The following is a 16,335-nucleotide window of genomic DNA, read 5'->3' on the forward strand; positions in this document are numbered from 1 at the left end:
ATGCAATTCGTTGTCGATGAAAGCTAGTCGGCTGTCTACCTTGGGGTATACCCACGGTAGTAGTTTATCGGTAGACGGTGCGCAAGCTACGAACTTGATGGTGACGCAAGACACGGACATGGTTTTTATCTAGGTTCGGCCGCCGTGTGGGCGTAATACCTACGTCCTGCGTCTGATTGTATTGTTGTGGATTGTGTTGAGTTTAGATGAGATGTCCTAGGGGGTCCCTTGCCTCTCTTTATATAGTCCAGAGGGTAGGGTTACAGATCTGGAAACTAATCCTAGTGGTTACAATTGCCATAGATAGTACAATATCAATTCCTATTCTAACCGACTAGAATCCCGCTTGATCTCCACGTCTTGTTTCCTTGCGTGAAACTCCGAGCAGTTAGATCAAACCTCGGACTGTCTTCGTGATGGGCCAGGCCTCCTGGCCCAAGTCTAGCCGTAAGGGTATAGGGGTTTATACCCCCACAGCTACTCCCCGAGCACCATGTATGGTGATGCAACACGCCGTCTTGAGCTTCTCCGACCAGCAAGACTTGACATCTTTGACTACCAGAAAGATCACCCAAATAGTTGCAACGGTATTTTGACCAACCTTGAAAACCAGTTGACCAACATCAACATCGAAGAAGTCGGTTGTTCGAAGAATGCATGGTGCTCTTGAGAAAAAAGATTTCTTTCCTGGCGAAGTGTGCCCACTTTACTTTTCTGAAAAGTACAGACTTTCAAAAAGCAAGCATATTCACCGCAAGGTGAAGTGTGCCCACTTAGTCCCTAAGCCTGGTAGTAGGTGACGTAGGCACGTGGTGCCAGGGTCTAAAAAGAAAAACCATCTTAAAACTTTTGGCACTAACATGCATCGCTAGATGCATCGTACCGATTAGTCCTCGAGCTTGCTGGAAGGCAAAGTATAAGCCTTGTAGCAAGGTCTAAAAAATAACAAAATTGCCCCTCGGTTGTATATGAGTCCCATTCATATGTAACTGAAAATTAAAACAGTCCCCAAGCTGTGGTCGGAGAGTAATCGTGCTGGTGGTCGGAGCAGTCATAGGTTGTCGAAAAGGCAGACTGGTCGACCAGTCCCTGAGCATTTCATGCTCGGTGGTCGGTACGGTCCCCAGGATGGCGAATGAGCAGACTGGTTGACCAGTCCCCGAGTATATACTGCTCGGTGGTCAGTACAGTCCCTAGGATGGCGAATGAGCAGACTGGTCAACCAGTTCTCGAGTATGTACTGCTCGGTGGTCGGTACAGTCCCCAGGATGGCGAATGGGCAGACTGGTCGACCAGTCCCTGAGTATGTCATGCTCGGTGGTCGGTGCAGTCAACCGAGTTGTCGAATGAACAGACTGGCGGACCAGTCCTCGAGTATGTCATGCTCGGTGGTCGGTTCAGTCAATAAGTATGTCTTGTTCGTTCCTCCAACAGACCCATTTGTCTTTGAAAAAAGCATATCACCACATTACGCGCGATGTGACAGAGCATCCTGACACATTGTCAGGCTGCTGCGTAAAAAGGTGCGCCTAGTAACTGTGCAGCCACTCTTTGTGCGGTCCAAGAAAAGGAAACCATCAATTTTGTAGAAAAACCACCATATTTACTGGTGGTAATTATTGAGAACAGAAACGCCGCGGCCGCCGCAGGATCCGCCCACTTCCCCAGAATGCGGGAAGTGGTAGAGGTGGGGCTGTTGTTATAAAAGCCCAAGGTCGTATCCTTGTTTTTTACCCGGCAGTTGCATACTATTGCCAAGCCTCCATCTTTCTCAGCACCTTCAAACCTCAAAACCGAGCTCGAGACTTTCTAAGAGTTTCAATGGCGAAGAGCGATGCCAAGAACAGGGCCGAGATGATGGCCAAGGAATGGAAGAAGTCCCGGAGCAACATAAGATCCCTCAACGACCTCATCGAAAAGGGACTCCTGCACAATCAGGAGCTCGGAGGATGGAGGGCACCGGAGGGAGAGAGCTACCCCAACCCCTGCGCCGGTGAGATTGTGGTCTTCGAGGATTTCTTTAAAAGGGGTTTTGGGATTCCTGTCCATCCTTTTCTCCAGGGTCTTCTTCTCTATTATGAGATCGGGATTTGCAATCTGCACCCGAACTCTATTCTTCTTATCTCCACATTCATCCATCTGTGCGAGGCCTATGTTGGAATAGAGCCGCACTTTGATCTTTTTCGCTATCTTTTTTGTTTGAGGAAGAAAGGAGCAGTTGGAGGCTCCAAGATTGCAGGTGGAGTATACGTCAATCTGCGTGACGGGATGAAGAACCGGTACCTCAGCTGCCCATGGAACACTTCTCTCACCAAATGGTACAAGAAGTGGTTCTACATCAGGGAAGAGCCAGGCAGCGCCACGTTCTGCGACGTGGGCTACATCCCCGAGAAGAGGGTCAGCTGGATAGACCGTCCAGAATACACTGGACAAGTGGCAGATCTGATGAGCCTGATCGACTGGTCCCGCTTAGACGGGCCAGGAGTGGTCGGGAACTTCCTTGTGCGTCGGGTGATGCCTTGCCAGAGGAGGATACACTCGGTGTATGAGTACGCGGGGAGCCAAGACCCGACCAGGATGTGCCCGGATGGTCTGGAGAAGGCAGAGGTCCAACAGCTGATGAACGAGTGATTCAACTTGTCTGATGATAACTTCGTTCGAAGTGATGACCGGATGCACGCCTTCAAGCTGGGACGACTAGCTCCTAAGGTAATCAAGTACTGCTATTGATTTGTATTGTTATGTGAATACTGCAGTCTCTTTGATTTATGACTTGTCGTTTGTTCTATTGCAGATTGGGGATATTGACCGGTGCTCGGTGTATGTATCACTGGCACCCGGTATGGACTAGCCTGCAGGGGTGGACCCGGCAGTGGACGATGCTGCTCGGTGTCCCCAATACACCGGCAGCGAAGAAGACCAACACCGACCGGCGTCGACCACCGAGGACAGGGTGGCGGGGAAAAGGCCAATGACCGCAGAGCCATCCCCTACGAAGGCGTTGTCGGCGGAGACCAGCCAGGCCTCGAAGCGTCGTCGGCTCGTGAGGATCACCGATAACGAGGAAGAAGAGGACGAAGGTGCTCCGTCTTTGGTCCGACGGCCACGTAGTCGGCCTGACGTCGCGCCGATCGATGCTGAACGGGTGACCAGAGATCCTCCTGCCCCGCACACCGAGCCGACACGAATTGGAGGGGCAGCGGCGACTGGTAGGACCAGGAGGAGGTTCTTCGCAGTGACGCACAGGAGCTCCGACCTGTGAGTTCTACAACTTGTCTTCTGCACTTCCTTACTTCTTCTTGTTTTTTTTTGAATTTTGACGTCGGAATGATGTCTTCTTTTGCTAGTGCGGCATGGGATGTTGATCCGGGCAACGTTGCCAGCCAGAGAATAGCCGAGCCGGCGGTTGCCGTTGAAAATGCCGCCGAGTAGCCCGCCCAGGAGCAAACCGAGGGGCAGCCCGCGGTTGTGACCGTGATGGAGACCGTCGAGGAGGTCCCAGCTCAGGCGAGGACCAGGGCGAGCACCCCGTCAAGGGATGATGAGGCTGCACGGACACCTGTCCCGAGCAGTGTCACGGAGGAGGGAGACAAAACCCCGACTTCTCCGCCAGCTGGAGAAAGGAGGGCCCCAACTCCACCCCGAGCAGAGGCTTCTTCACGAAAGGGTTCCCCTAGCCGGGGTAAGGGTCCATTGATACCCGTGACCACGGCTGGGGGTAGCGCGGAGAGCGAGGAGCCCCAGGAAGCCTCCGACGATGAAGTGGAAGAGATCCAGGGGCGCCCCCATGATGGTCGCCAACACGTTTTCGTGTGGCGCCAACGTGGGGACCACTTCATCGGTCACGAAGAGCTTGCCGAGACCGAGGAGGCGGCAAGGGTAGAGCGTGCTGCCAAGCGGCTCGTCGATGAAGTCAAGGTAAGTGGTCTTGTGTTTTGCCAAAATATGTATATATTGTTGTTTGTTTACTTCACAATACGTATAATTCTTGTAGGGCGCAATGAAAATGGTGAAGTACCGAAAAAGGTGCTTTGACCAAATTGAAGGGATCGTGGCCGAGAATAAGGCCATGACCATGGAGGTGGATCGCCTTCGGTCGGAGGCCGAGGAGAAGGCGGCTGAGAAGGCAGCTCAGGAAGAGCGCCTGCTCGATCTTAATCGGCGACTAGCCGACAAGGATCGGGAGAAGAAAGGTAAGTCATGCGTTCCGAGCAGTTTTGTATTTAACTGCGTGGTCGGTTTTGTTGACCAGCGATTATTTCTGCAGATCTGGAGGAGGAAATTGATCGCCTCCGAGGAGAAAGGGAGCGGCTTGACCAGGAGCGTGCCGGTGCACTAGAGGCCGGGCGCCAGGCTGGCGAGGAGCTAAAAAACAAGAGTCGGGAGTTGGCCGGTAAGAGCTGTTTCGCCCTTTTTGACTACGCAACGTTCCTTTTCTCATGTTTATACTGACTTTTTGCTTGGTTCTCTTTGAACATATTGTCATAGTGCTTAAAGTCAACACTAAAAAGCACCTCGACGAGCTGGTCAAGGACCGAGACTCCTGGAAGACCAACTGTATCAAGATCTGGAAAGGAGTGGCCCCGGTTCTCGAATTGATTAGCCTCGAGCTCCTCGAAGAGCAGCCCCGCACACCGAGGCTGACCTCGGTCGAGAAGGCGCAACAGGCGTGGGGCGGGCTTCAGCAGTTTGTCAAGGACACCGGGGAGTTTGCCGGAGCGCACGTCCTAAGCATGGTACGTGCGCACTACCCCCTGGTCGACTTGTCCCGGCTGGAGAGGGGATATCCCATGGAGGTTGGTCCGCATGAGGCTGATGACCTTCGTGTCGGTCTGCTCGATCTGTCGTCGACAGTGATCGGTGACATAAATCTCTATGGGACATCAACTCCCCTTAACCAGCCTGGATCAGACAGGTCAGCCAGGGAGTTGTCGGGGGCGTCCATTGCAGGAGATGGGCGGTCGACGCCTGCGGTCTCGACCAGCCAGATGCCGGTGGCCCCGACCCATTCGGCGGGACAGGAGAGCCGTGCGGGTGATCAGCCCGAGCAGTAGGCTTGTAAAGTAGTCTATAGGAGTAGACTAGAGTCCACCCAGAGAGGTGTTTATTGTAAACTTTGTGTATAAAGTTTGTAACAAAGCTTAATTTATCATAACCATGGTTTTGAGCGCTGTAATGTTGTTTGAGTGATGTATCACTGAGTCAAGTTGGCGGCCCTTGAGGACCTTTGTCCTTGAAAGTAATTGTGGCACTTGTCGAATATTTTGCGTATGAAAAAGTATATAGCAAGAAAGACAAATTTTATTATTACTCACCATAAAAAATTTACAAATGAAATATACTGGAACTTAGGGATAGAAAGGACGCAGTTTGTCTATGTGCCAGGAATTGGGCAAGCGTGTTCCATCTGGGTACGCGAGTCTGTAAGATGTACGGCGTGTGACTTCGGCAACCACAAAGGGTCCTTCCCAAGGTGTAGATAACTTGTGCATTCCTTCCTGGCTTGTTTTTCATTTGAGTACCAGATCACCGACCATGAAGGAGCGGTCTTTGACGTTCCTGTTGTGGTACCGCCTAATAGCCTCGAGATATTTTGCTGTTCGGAGGCACAAGATTAGGCGCTTTTCTTCTGTGCAGTTGATTTCGAGCTCTCTCGTGAGGTCGGTCGAAGATTGGTCGAAATGTTCGACTCTTAGAGATCCAAAGACCACGTCTGAAGGGAGCACTGCCTCGGTGCCGTAAACTATGAAGTAAGGCGATACACCCGTGTTGCGACTAGTCTGTGTTCGGAGACCCCAGACCACAGCCGGTAACTCTTTCATCCATCGTCCTGGTGCTCTGTCGTTTTCAATATACAGCCTTTTCTTCAAAGTGTCGATAATCATTCCGTTTGCTCGCTCCACTTGACCGTTAGCCCGCGGGTGGGCTACCGACACATACTTTATGACTATGCCTCTATCATCGCAGAAGTCCCAGAATGTAGTTCCGGTGAACTGGGTGCCCAGGTCAGTGATTATGCTATTGGGAACCCCGAAACTATGTATGATTTGATTGAGGAACTCCACAGCCTTCTCGGAAGTTGCTTTGACCAGTGGCATGTACTCAATCCATTTCGAGAACTTGTCGATTAGCACGAAGTCAAATTTGAAATTGCCGAGGGCCGGCTTGAATGGCCCGATCATGTCGAGGCCCCAGCAGGCGAATGGCTAGGACGACGGAATCGTCTGAATCTCGTGAGCAGGTACGTGGGTCCGCTTGGCGAAGAACTGGCATCCTTCATAGTGTCGGACCAGTTTCTCAGCGTCGGCAACTGCGGTTGGCCAGTAAAAACCTGCTCGGAAAGCCTTCCCGACCAGTGTTCTGGAAGTAGCGTGGTTGCCGCAAGACCCGGCGTGTATGTCGTCCAGAAGCTTGATGCCATCATCTTGTGATATGCATTTCAGCAATACTTCTGAACTTGCGTTCTTACGCATAAGTTTGCCATCAACCAGTATGTAATTCTTAGATCGCCGAATAAGGCGCTCGTTCTCCGTTTTATCTTGAAATCCCGAACCGTCCGATAGATACTTGACGAAGGGAGTGCACCAGTCGTGGCTGCAGGTTGTCGGAGCGGTATCGTCTATGAGCATTGCCTCATTAGGTTGCTTGTCGACCAGGTCTGTACCGACACTTGGTGTGTGAATATCTTGGACGAAAACGCCCTACGGGAGCTTGGCCCGGGATGACCCTATCTTCGACAATGCATCTGCTGCCTAGTTCCTGTCCGGGACCACGTGGATGTATTCTATGCCGTAAAAATTGGATTCCCATTTCCGGATTTCTTTGCAGTAGAGGTCCATCTTCTCGTGAGTTGTGTCCCACTCCTTGTTTAACTGGTTGATGACCAGGGCAGAGTCACAATGGACGTAAAGGCGTTTCACTCCCAGTTCAACAGCTAGTCAGATGCTGTGCAGGCATGCTTCGTATTCGGCGACGTTGTTGGATGCTGGAAAGAGGATCCTAAGGACGTAACAGAGTTTGTCCTTGTTTGGCGAGACGAAAAGTATTCGAGCACCGGCTCCATTGATGTTCAATGATCCGTCAAAGAACATTGACCAGTGGTCGAAGACATATGGGGAGGGGTGCTCGTTTAGGTCCGTCCATTCTACGATGAAGTCGACCAGGGCCTGAGATTTGACGGTAGTGCGACTCTGAAAATCTAAGGAAATTGGGCATAACTCCATTGCCCACTTCACAATTCTTCCGTTGGCGTCTTTGTTGCGCAGAATGTCCCCCAGTGGAAAACTGGTAGTAACTAGCACCCTGTGACCGTCGAAGTAGTGCTTCAGCCTTCTTGAGGTGATTAAGATGGCGTAGATTAGCTTTTGTATCTGAGGGTACCTGGTCATGGATTCGTTGAGGACTTCGCTTATGAAGTATACGGGCCTCTAGACTTTGTAGACATGGCTTGGTTCATGTCGCTTGACCACGAGCACCGTGGAGATGACCCGATCAGTCGCTGCTAAATAGAGAAGCAGGTCCTCGTTAGGTTGAGGTGCGGTGAGAACAGGTGGTGAGGTGAGGAAGGTCTTGAGCTGGGTGAACGCCGTGTTGGCTTCTTCTGTCCAGGAGAATTTTTCTGACGCTTTTAGCAGTTTGAAAAAGGGAAGGCCTTTTTCCCCCAATCTGGAGATGAACCGGCTGAGGGCGGTCATGCATCTGGTGAGCTTTTAAATGTCTTTGACGTTTCTGGGTGGCCGCATATCGAGCACTCCTTTAACTTTTGAGGGGTTCGGCCGTATGCCATCGCGACTGACGATGTTGCCGAGCAGTAGGCCAGAGGAGACCCCAAAGATACACTTTTTGGGGTTGAGTTTCCACTTGTATTTGTTTAGCGCCTTAAAAGTGCGGTCCAAGTTGTCGATCAGGGTGCCTGCGTCCCTGGTTTTAACAACAACGTCGTCAACGTAAGCCTCGACGAGGTCGTCACGTATCTCGTCGCAGAGGCATTGTTGAATAGCGCGTTGATAGGTGGCCCCAGCGTTTTTCAGTCCAAAAGACATGGAGGTGTAACAATATGCACCGAAAGGAGTAATGAAGGAGGTTTTGATCTGGTCGTCTTCCTTTTAGCGAGATCTGGTGGTAACTAGAGTAACAGTCGAGGAAAGAAAGGAGTTCACATCTGGCCGTTGAGTTGACCACCTCGTCGATACGAGGGAGACCGAAAGGATCTTTAGGACAGTGTTTATTGAGATCAGTGTAATCAACGCACATTCTCCATTCACAATTCTTTTTTCTTACAAAAACTGGATTGGCAAGCCAATCGGGATGATACACTTCTTTAATAAATCTGACTGCTAGCAGCCGTGTTATTTCTGTCCTAATAGCCTCTGTTTTGTCACGAGCGAATCGTCGTAGTTTCTGCTTGATAGGTCTTGCGGTCTTTGAGACGTTCAAGGAGTGCTCGATCAGGTTTCGTGGGACGCCGGGCATGTCTGCGGGTTTCCATGCAAAGATACTTACATTGTCCCTTAGAAACCTGACGAGCGCGTCTTCCTAATTGGGGTCCAGGTCAGCCCCGATGAGGGCCGTTTTGTCGGGGCTGCCGTCGACCAGCTGCACTTCCTTGTGCTCTTTGGATTTGGAGCTTTTCCTAGGGGTCTCCTGTTCGGGTATTTAGAGCTGGTCGGAGGGAAGTTGTGTGGCTTGAGCTGCAGTTTCTGCCATGCGAATCGAGAGATTGATTCCTCAATGATCTTGAAGCTTTCCTCCTCGCAAGTGTATGCGGTGTAGACGTTGCCTCTGACGGTTAAGACGCCCTTCTCTGTTGGCATTTTGAGGACCAGATATGAGTAGTGCAGAACTGCCATGAATTTGGTCAGCGATGGGCGGCCTAGAATTGCATGATAGGTGCCGTCGAAGTCGGCGACCACAAAGTTGACGAACTCTGTGCGGAAGTGGTCTGGCGTTCCAAACTGGACGGGCAGCGTTATCTGCCCAAGGGGTACTAAACTTTGACCTAGCAGGACGCCCCAAAACTGAGCATTATACGGCTTTAGTTGTGCTGGGGTTAGCTTGAGGGCAGGCAAGCTGTTGCGGAAAAGGATGTCAATGGAGCTGCCCCCGTCGACGAGCACGCGCTCGAACCTGACGCTATTGATGCAAGGGTCCAGGATCAGAGGAAAACGTCCCGGTTCCGGGATGGCGGCCCATTGGTCCTGCCTGTTGAAGGAGATCTCTCTATGCGACCAGGGAGGGAATTTTGGGTCAGTGATCAGGCCGTCTGCGCTATCCACATTGAGGCAGGCTCTCTTCAGGAGCTTTCTTTCTCGTTTAGACTCGATGGAAACTTTGCCTCCGAAGATGGAGTGCACCACGTCGGTGGGACTGACATACTGGTGTGGAGGGTCCCTATCCTGGTCGTCGTCTTCGTCTTCGTGACCATGTCTGTCCTGTTTCCCATTTTTCTTGGCGGAGTCCCCCTGAGCAGCCCGCTGTGTGTAGATGCTTTTGAGGACACGGCATTCTTCCATCGTGTGATTGGACTTGGGATGGAGTTGGCATGGTCCTTTCAGCATCTTGTTGTAGTCCTCCTGGTAATCTCGCCGTACATTAGGGTGCTTGACTGTGTTCACCTCGTGGTCGTTGTCACGAGGTCGCTTGCCTCTGAAATCGTCACAGTTGTCGCGTCGCCTGTCCCAACCTTCTCGGTGGTCGCGGTTGTCACTGCGGCGGGGGTTCCGGTTGTCGAAGCGTCCACGACTGTCGTCTCGTCGGGGAGGCTGGTCGGCGCCTCTTGCATCTTCTCGAATGAGTTTTTCTGCGTCGTCGGCATCGGCGTAGTTTTTAGCCGTGGCGAGGAGCCCGGCGACCGTGGCCGGTCTTTTGCGTAGTAGCTTGTTTCTCAATGCTTCATGGAAGCGTAGGCCCTTGATGAAGGCCGATATAGCCTCGTCATGAGAAATCTTCAGAATTTTGAGACGCATATCCGAGAAACATTGGATGTAATCGCGTAAGGGCTCATTCTTCCTGTCCCTTATCCTCTCGAGATCGTACTTGTTTCTAGGCTGCTCGCAGGTAGCAATGAAATTGTCGATGAACGCCTGGCCCACTTCTTTCCAAGAATCGAAGGAGTCCTCGGGTAGGCCGAGGAGCCATTGATGGCTAGCATGGTCGAGGACGACCGGGAAGTAATTTGCCATGACGTGTTCGTCTCTTGCTGCTGATCGGACTGCGATCTCGTAAAGAGTGATCCAGTTTTAAGGGTTTTCCTTGCCGTCGTATTTTTTAAGCTTCTCGAGCTTAAAGTTGCGGGGCCATACGACTTGGCAAAGGTGTGAAGAGAACTACCTTAGGCCGAGGGGCCATGTGCTGCATCGTACTCAATGCGTCGCAGGTTTTCGTGTACCGCTCTTTCCGTAGCGCGCCTGTTGATGCGGTCACGGGCGTCTTTAGGAGGGATGTTGTATCGTAGATCCCTGTCCTGGTTTACTTCCTGACCACGCTCGTGCCTCTGCTCACGGTAACCGCCGGTGTCCTGACCACGGTTGTCGTGTCCCGCGCCCTTCCTGCGACCGTTGGGGGAGCGGCTATGATGGCGCCCGCTGGGTCGTGGTGAAGTCCGGCTGCGATGAGTCTGGTCGGAGGAAACCTCCGCGTAGGAGACGGCTTGGATACTTTTGAGTAAAGTGGTTGTCTGCCCCATTGCGGCGATCAGGTGCGCTCGTATGCTGGATCAGATACCCTGGTATTCTGGGGTATCGGGGAACCGGTCCAGGTTTGCCATGGCGACAGCCACGTCAGCGCTTGGCGTCTTGTAGACTGGCTGGTTCCCGACCATATCGAAAGCATCGCTGAGGTTTTGTGGCGCAAGTTGTCGTTCCTCGTCCGCTCGCCGCTGAGCACGATCGACATTGCGCTGCTCGTGGAGTTGCTTTTGCTCGTCGGTTTCGCCATCGACAACTGGTTCGTCGCTGCTGACGTTAAAGATCAGATCTCATCGCCGAGGTGGGAAGACTAGAAAACGAGAAAAACCTGGAGGGTATGGTGGTAGATCCAGGTCGTAGTCTTCATCCTCGGAGTGTAGAACCTCGGTAGGGACAGACCCTGTGCTGGAGTTCGTACTGGTAGCGTTATTGTCCGGCAGGACTCGGATGGATACCATATTGACGTAATGATGAGCTGGTCGGCTGCTCCGGCGCGACAACAAGCCCGCCTTATGGAATAGAGATTGCGTATGCTGCGAATACTGGTCGTCCGTGTTGTTCAGACCATAAGGACAATTCTGGTCTGGGGAAGCTGTCTCGAGCTTGACAGATCGTCCCGTGGGGGTCGACGTTACTGTCAGGGACGTCTCCAGTTGTTCGTGCGTGGTGACACGAGTTGGCCGAGGGGAGTCGAAAAAATTTGTTGATGTCGCCTGATCGGTCCGTTGTGAGATCGAACCCACCAGGTTGGAGGCTTCGAGGAGCTTGAGGTCGGTGCGATCAAGGGCTTGGAGAAGATTCGAGTTGTCGACCTGCTTCGCCCTGTAACGAGGGGGCGGAGATCGGGTGTTCGGAGTCGGCGTGATCGTAGTCGGCGCCTCAGCTGTCCCAGTTTGGATCTAGGTTTTTTTCGAGGTCGTGGTCGCGAGGCCACCGCCGCGTGTTGTCCAAGTAATCTGGCCGATGGTGAATGTGAGGCCTTCCGCCACGGCCGTGGAAGCTGGAACGATGACCATCTTGTTCGTCGGGAGAGCTGTACACACACCCCCTACCTGGCACGCCACTGTCAACGAAATCTAGTCGGCAGTCTACCTTGGGGTATACCCATGGTAGTAGTTTATCGGTAGATGGTGCGCAAGCTACGAACTTGATGGTGACGCAAGACACGGACAAGGTTTCTATCTAGGTTCAGCCGCCGTGTGGGCGTAATACCTACGTCCTGCGTCTGTTTGTATTGCTGTGGATTGTGTTGAGTTTAGATGATATGTCCTAGGGGGGTCCCTTGCCTCTCTTTATATAGTCCAGAGGGCAGGGTTACAGATCTAGAAACTAATCCCAGTCGGTTACAATTACCATAGATAGTACAATATCAATTCCTATTCTAACTGACTAGAATCTGGCTTGATCTCCACGTCTTGTTTCCTTGCGTGAAACTCCGAGCAGTTAGATCAAGCCTTGGACTGTCTTCGTGATGGGCCAAGCCTCCTGGCCCAAGTCTAGCCGTAAGGGTATAGGGGTTTATACCCCCACATTCGTGCACCTATCTTGCATCAAGATTAGCACTATCTCCAAACAAAGCAAACTGAGCTTCCACTTGAGCCTCTTTATCCAGGAGTATCATCGGGTGCATCCAAAATGGTTTCTTAGCTTATGATGCATTAGGCACAAGAAGTGATTCGGTCTGTGGTGCACTGGGCACAAACCATGCAACTATCTTGCACCGAAACTAATACTATCTCCAACTGGACCGAAGCGAGATTCCATATGATACACTTCATCTAGTAGTTCCATCGGGTGCATCAACAGTTCCATCAGGTGTGTCCAAATTGATTTTTGACCATATGGTATGTTCGATGCAATTCGTGCACAAAACTTGCATCAAGATTAGAACTATCTCCAAGCAGACAGAACCAAGATTCCACATGAGCCTCTTCACCAAGGAGTACCATCATGTGCGTCCAAAATAGTTTCTTAGCCTATGGTGCATTAGGCACAAACCATGTACCTATCTTGCACCGAAACAAACACTATCTCCAAAGAAACCGAAGTGAGATTCTATATGACACACGTCATCTAGGAGTTCTATTGGGTGCTTCCAAATCTATTTCAAAGCATATGGTACGTTCGATGCAATTCGTGTACTGAGTTTCCACTTGAGACCCTTTACCCAGGAGTATCATCGGGTCCATCCAAAATGGTTTCTTAGCCTATGATGCATTAGGCGCAAACTATGTACCTATCTTGCACCAAAACTAACTCTGTCTCCCAATAGACCAAAGCGAGATTCTATATGACACATGTCATCTAGGACTTCTATTAGGGTGCATCCAAATGGATTTCTTAGCATATGGTATGTTCCATGCAAACCGTCCACCTATCTTCAGTCAAGATTAGCACTATCTCCAAACAGATCGAACCGACCTTCCACTTGAGCCTCTTCACCTAGGATTATCATCGGGTGCTTCCATAATGGTTTTTTGAGCCTATGGTGCATTATGCGCAAACCATGCACCAATCTTGCACCTAAACTAACACTGTCTCCAAACAGATTGAAGTGAGATTCCATATGACACCCATGATCTAGGAGTTCTATCGGGTGTGTCCAAATTGATTTATGAAAATATGGTACGTTCCATGCAAACCGTACACCTATCTTTCATCAAGATTAGCACTATCTCCAAACAGACCGAACCGAGCTTTCACTTGAGCCTCTTCACCTAGGAGTACCATCGGGAACTTCCACAACGATTTCTGAGCCTATGGTGCACTAGGCGCAAACCATGCAACTATCTTGCACCGAAACTAATACTACCTCCAATTGGACCGAAGTGAGATTCCAAATGATACACTTCATCTAGTAGTTCCATCGGATGCATCTACAGTTCCATCGGGTGTGTCCAAATTGATTTATGAGCATATGGTATGTTCCATGCAAACCGTGCACCTATCTTGCATCAAGATTAGAACTATCTCCAAACAAACAGAACCAAGATTCCACATGAGCCTCTTCACCAAGGAGTACCATTGCGTGCATCCAAAATAGTTTCTTAGCCTATGGTGCATTAGGCACAAACCGTGTACCTATCTTACACCGAAACTAACACTATCTCCAAAGAGACCGAAGTGAGATTCTATATGACACACATCATCTAGGAGTTCTATTGGGTGCTTCCAAATATATTTCTATGCATATGGTACGTTCGATGCAATTCGTGCACCTATCTTGCATCAAGATTTGCACTATCTCCAAACAAAGCAAAGTGAGCTTCCACTTCAGCCCCTCTACCTAGGAGTATCATCGGGTGCATCCAAAATGGTTTCTTAGCCTATGATGCATTAGGCGCAAACTTTGTACCTATCTTGCACCAAAACTAACTCTGTCTCCAAACATACCAAAGCGAGATTCCATATGACACATGTCATCTAGGAGTTCTATTGGGATGCGTCCAAATGGATTTCTTAGCATATGGTATGTTCCATGCAAACCGTGCACCTAACTTGCATCAAGATTAGCACTATCTCGAAACAGATCAAACCGACCTTCCACTTGAGCCTCTTCACCTAGGATTATCATCGGGTGCTTCCATAATGGTTTCTGAGCCTATGGTGCAATATGCGCAAACCATGCACCAATCTTGCACCTAGACTAACACTGTCTCCAAACATATTGAAGCAAGATTCCATATGACACACATGATCTAGGAGTTCTATCGGGTGCGTCCAAATTGATTTCCAAGAATATGGTTTGTTCCATGCAAACCGTACACCTATCTTGCATAAAGATTAGCACTATCTCCAAAAAAACCGAACCGAGCTTTCACTTGAGCCTCTTCTCCTAAGAGTACCATCAGGAACTTCCACAACGGTTTTTGTGCCTATGGTGCACTGGCACAAACCATGCACCTATCTTGCACCGAAACTAATACTATCTCCAACTGGACTGAAGCGAGATTCCATATGATACACTTCATCTAGTAGTTCTATTGGGTGCATCAACTGTTCCATCGGGTGTGTCCAAATTGATTTCTGAGCATATTGTATGTTTCATGCAAACTGTGCACCTATCTTGCATCAAGATTAGAACTATCTCCAAACAGACAGAACCAAGATTCCACATGAGTCTCTTCACCAAGGAGTACCATCGCGTGTGTCCAAAATAGTTTCTTAGCCTATGGTGCATTAGGCACAAACCGTGTACCTATCTTGCACCAAAAGTAACAGTATCTCCAAAGAGACCGAAGTGAGATTCTATATGACACACGTCATCTAGGAGTTCTATTGGGTGCTTCCAAATATATTTCGAAGCATATGGTATGTTCGATGCAATTCGTGCACCTATCTTGCATCAAGATTAGCACTATCTCCAAACAAATCAAACTGAGCTTCCACTTGAGCCCCTTTACCCAACAGTATCATCGGGTGCATCCAAAATGGATTCTTAGCCTATGATGCATTAGGCGCAAACTGTGTACCTATCTTGCACCAAAACCAACTCTGTCTCCAAACAGACCAAAGCGAGATTCTATATGACACATGTCATCTAGGAGTTCTATTGGAGTGCGTCTAAATGGATTTCTTAACATATGGTATGTTCCATTCAAACCGTGCACCTATCTTGCATCAAGATTAGCATTATCTCCAAACAGATCGAAGCGACCTTCCACTTGAGCCTCTTCACCTAGGATTATCATCGGGTGCTTCCATAATGGTTTCTGAGCCTATGGTGCATTATGCGCAAACCATGCACCAATCTTGCACCTAAACTAACACTGTCTCCAAACAGATTGAAGCGAGATTCCATATGACACACATGATCTAGGAGTTCTATCGGGTGCGTCCAAATTGATTTCTAAGAATATGGTACGTTCCATGCAAACCGTACACCTATCTTTCATCAAGATTAGCACTATCTCTAAACAGACCGAACCGAGCTTTCACTTGAGCGTCTTCACCTAGGAGTACCATCGGGAACTTCCACAACGATTTCTAAGCCTATGGTGCACTAGGCACAAACCATGCAACTATCTTGCACCGAAACTAATACTATCTCCAACTGGACTGAAGTGAGATTCCATATGATACACTTCATCTAGTAGTTCCATCGGGTGCATCTACAGTTCCATCGGGTGTGTCCAAATTGATTTCTAAGCATATGGTATGTTCTATGCAAACCGTGCACCTATCTTGCATCAAGATTAGAACTATCTCCAAACAGACAAAACCAAGATTTCACATGAGCCTCTTCACCAAGGTGTACCATCGTGTGCGTCCAAAATAGTTTCATAGCCTATGGTGCATTAGGTACAAACCGTGTACCTATCTTGCACCAAAACTAACACTATCTCCAAAGAGACTGAAGTCAGATTCTATATGACACACGTCATCTAGGAGTTCTATTACGTGCTTCCAAATATATTTCTAAGCATATGGTACGTTCGATGCAATTCGTGCACCTATCTTGCATCAAGATTAGCACTATCTCCAAACAAAGCAAACTGAGCTTCCACTTGAGCCCCTTTACCCAGGAGTATCATCGGGTGCATCCAAAATGGTTTCTTAGCCTATGATGCATTAGACACAAACTGTGTACCTATCTTGCACCAAAACTAACTCTGTCTCCAAACAAACCAAAGCGAGATTCCATATGACA

General features: G+C 49.7%; 1 protein-coding gene across 1 annotated transcript in view; it reads left to right on the plus strand.

Moving 5' to 3' along the window:
- Nucleotides 1-3,477: 3,477 nt before the first annotated feature.
- LOC110431500 overlaps nucleotides 3,478-16,335 on the plus strand; it is a 55,117-nt gene continuing 42,259 nt past the window's right edge. The window contains exons 1-3 of the mRNA XM_021450605.1: nucleotides 3,478-3,918; nucleotides 3,995-4,193; nucleotides 4,268-4,393. Of these exons, the coding sequence (XP_021306280.1) occupies nucleotides 3,478-3,918; nucleotides 3,995-4,193; nucleotides 4,268-4,393 (766 nt within the window). The remainder of the gene's footprint in view (nucleotides 3,919-3,994; nucleotides 4,194-4,267; nucleotides 4,394-16,335) is intronic.

This window comes from Sorghum bicolor, unplaced genomic scaffold (assembly GCF_000003195.3).
Source record: "Sorghum bicolor cultivar BTx623 unplaced genomic scaffold, Sorghum_bicolor_NCBIv3 super_29, whole genome shotgun sequence".
In the NCBI taxonomy this organism is placed as follows: Eukaryota; Viridiplantae; Streptophyta; class Magnoliopsida; order Poales; family Poaceae; genus Sorghum; species Sorghum bicolor.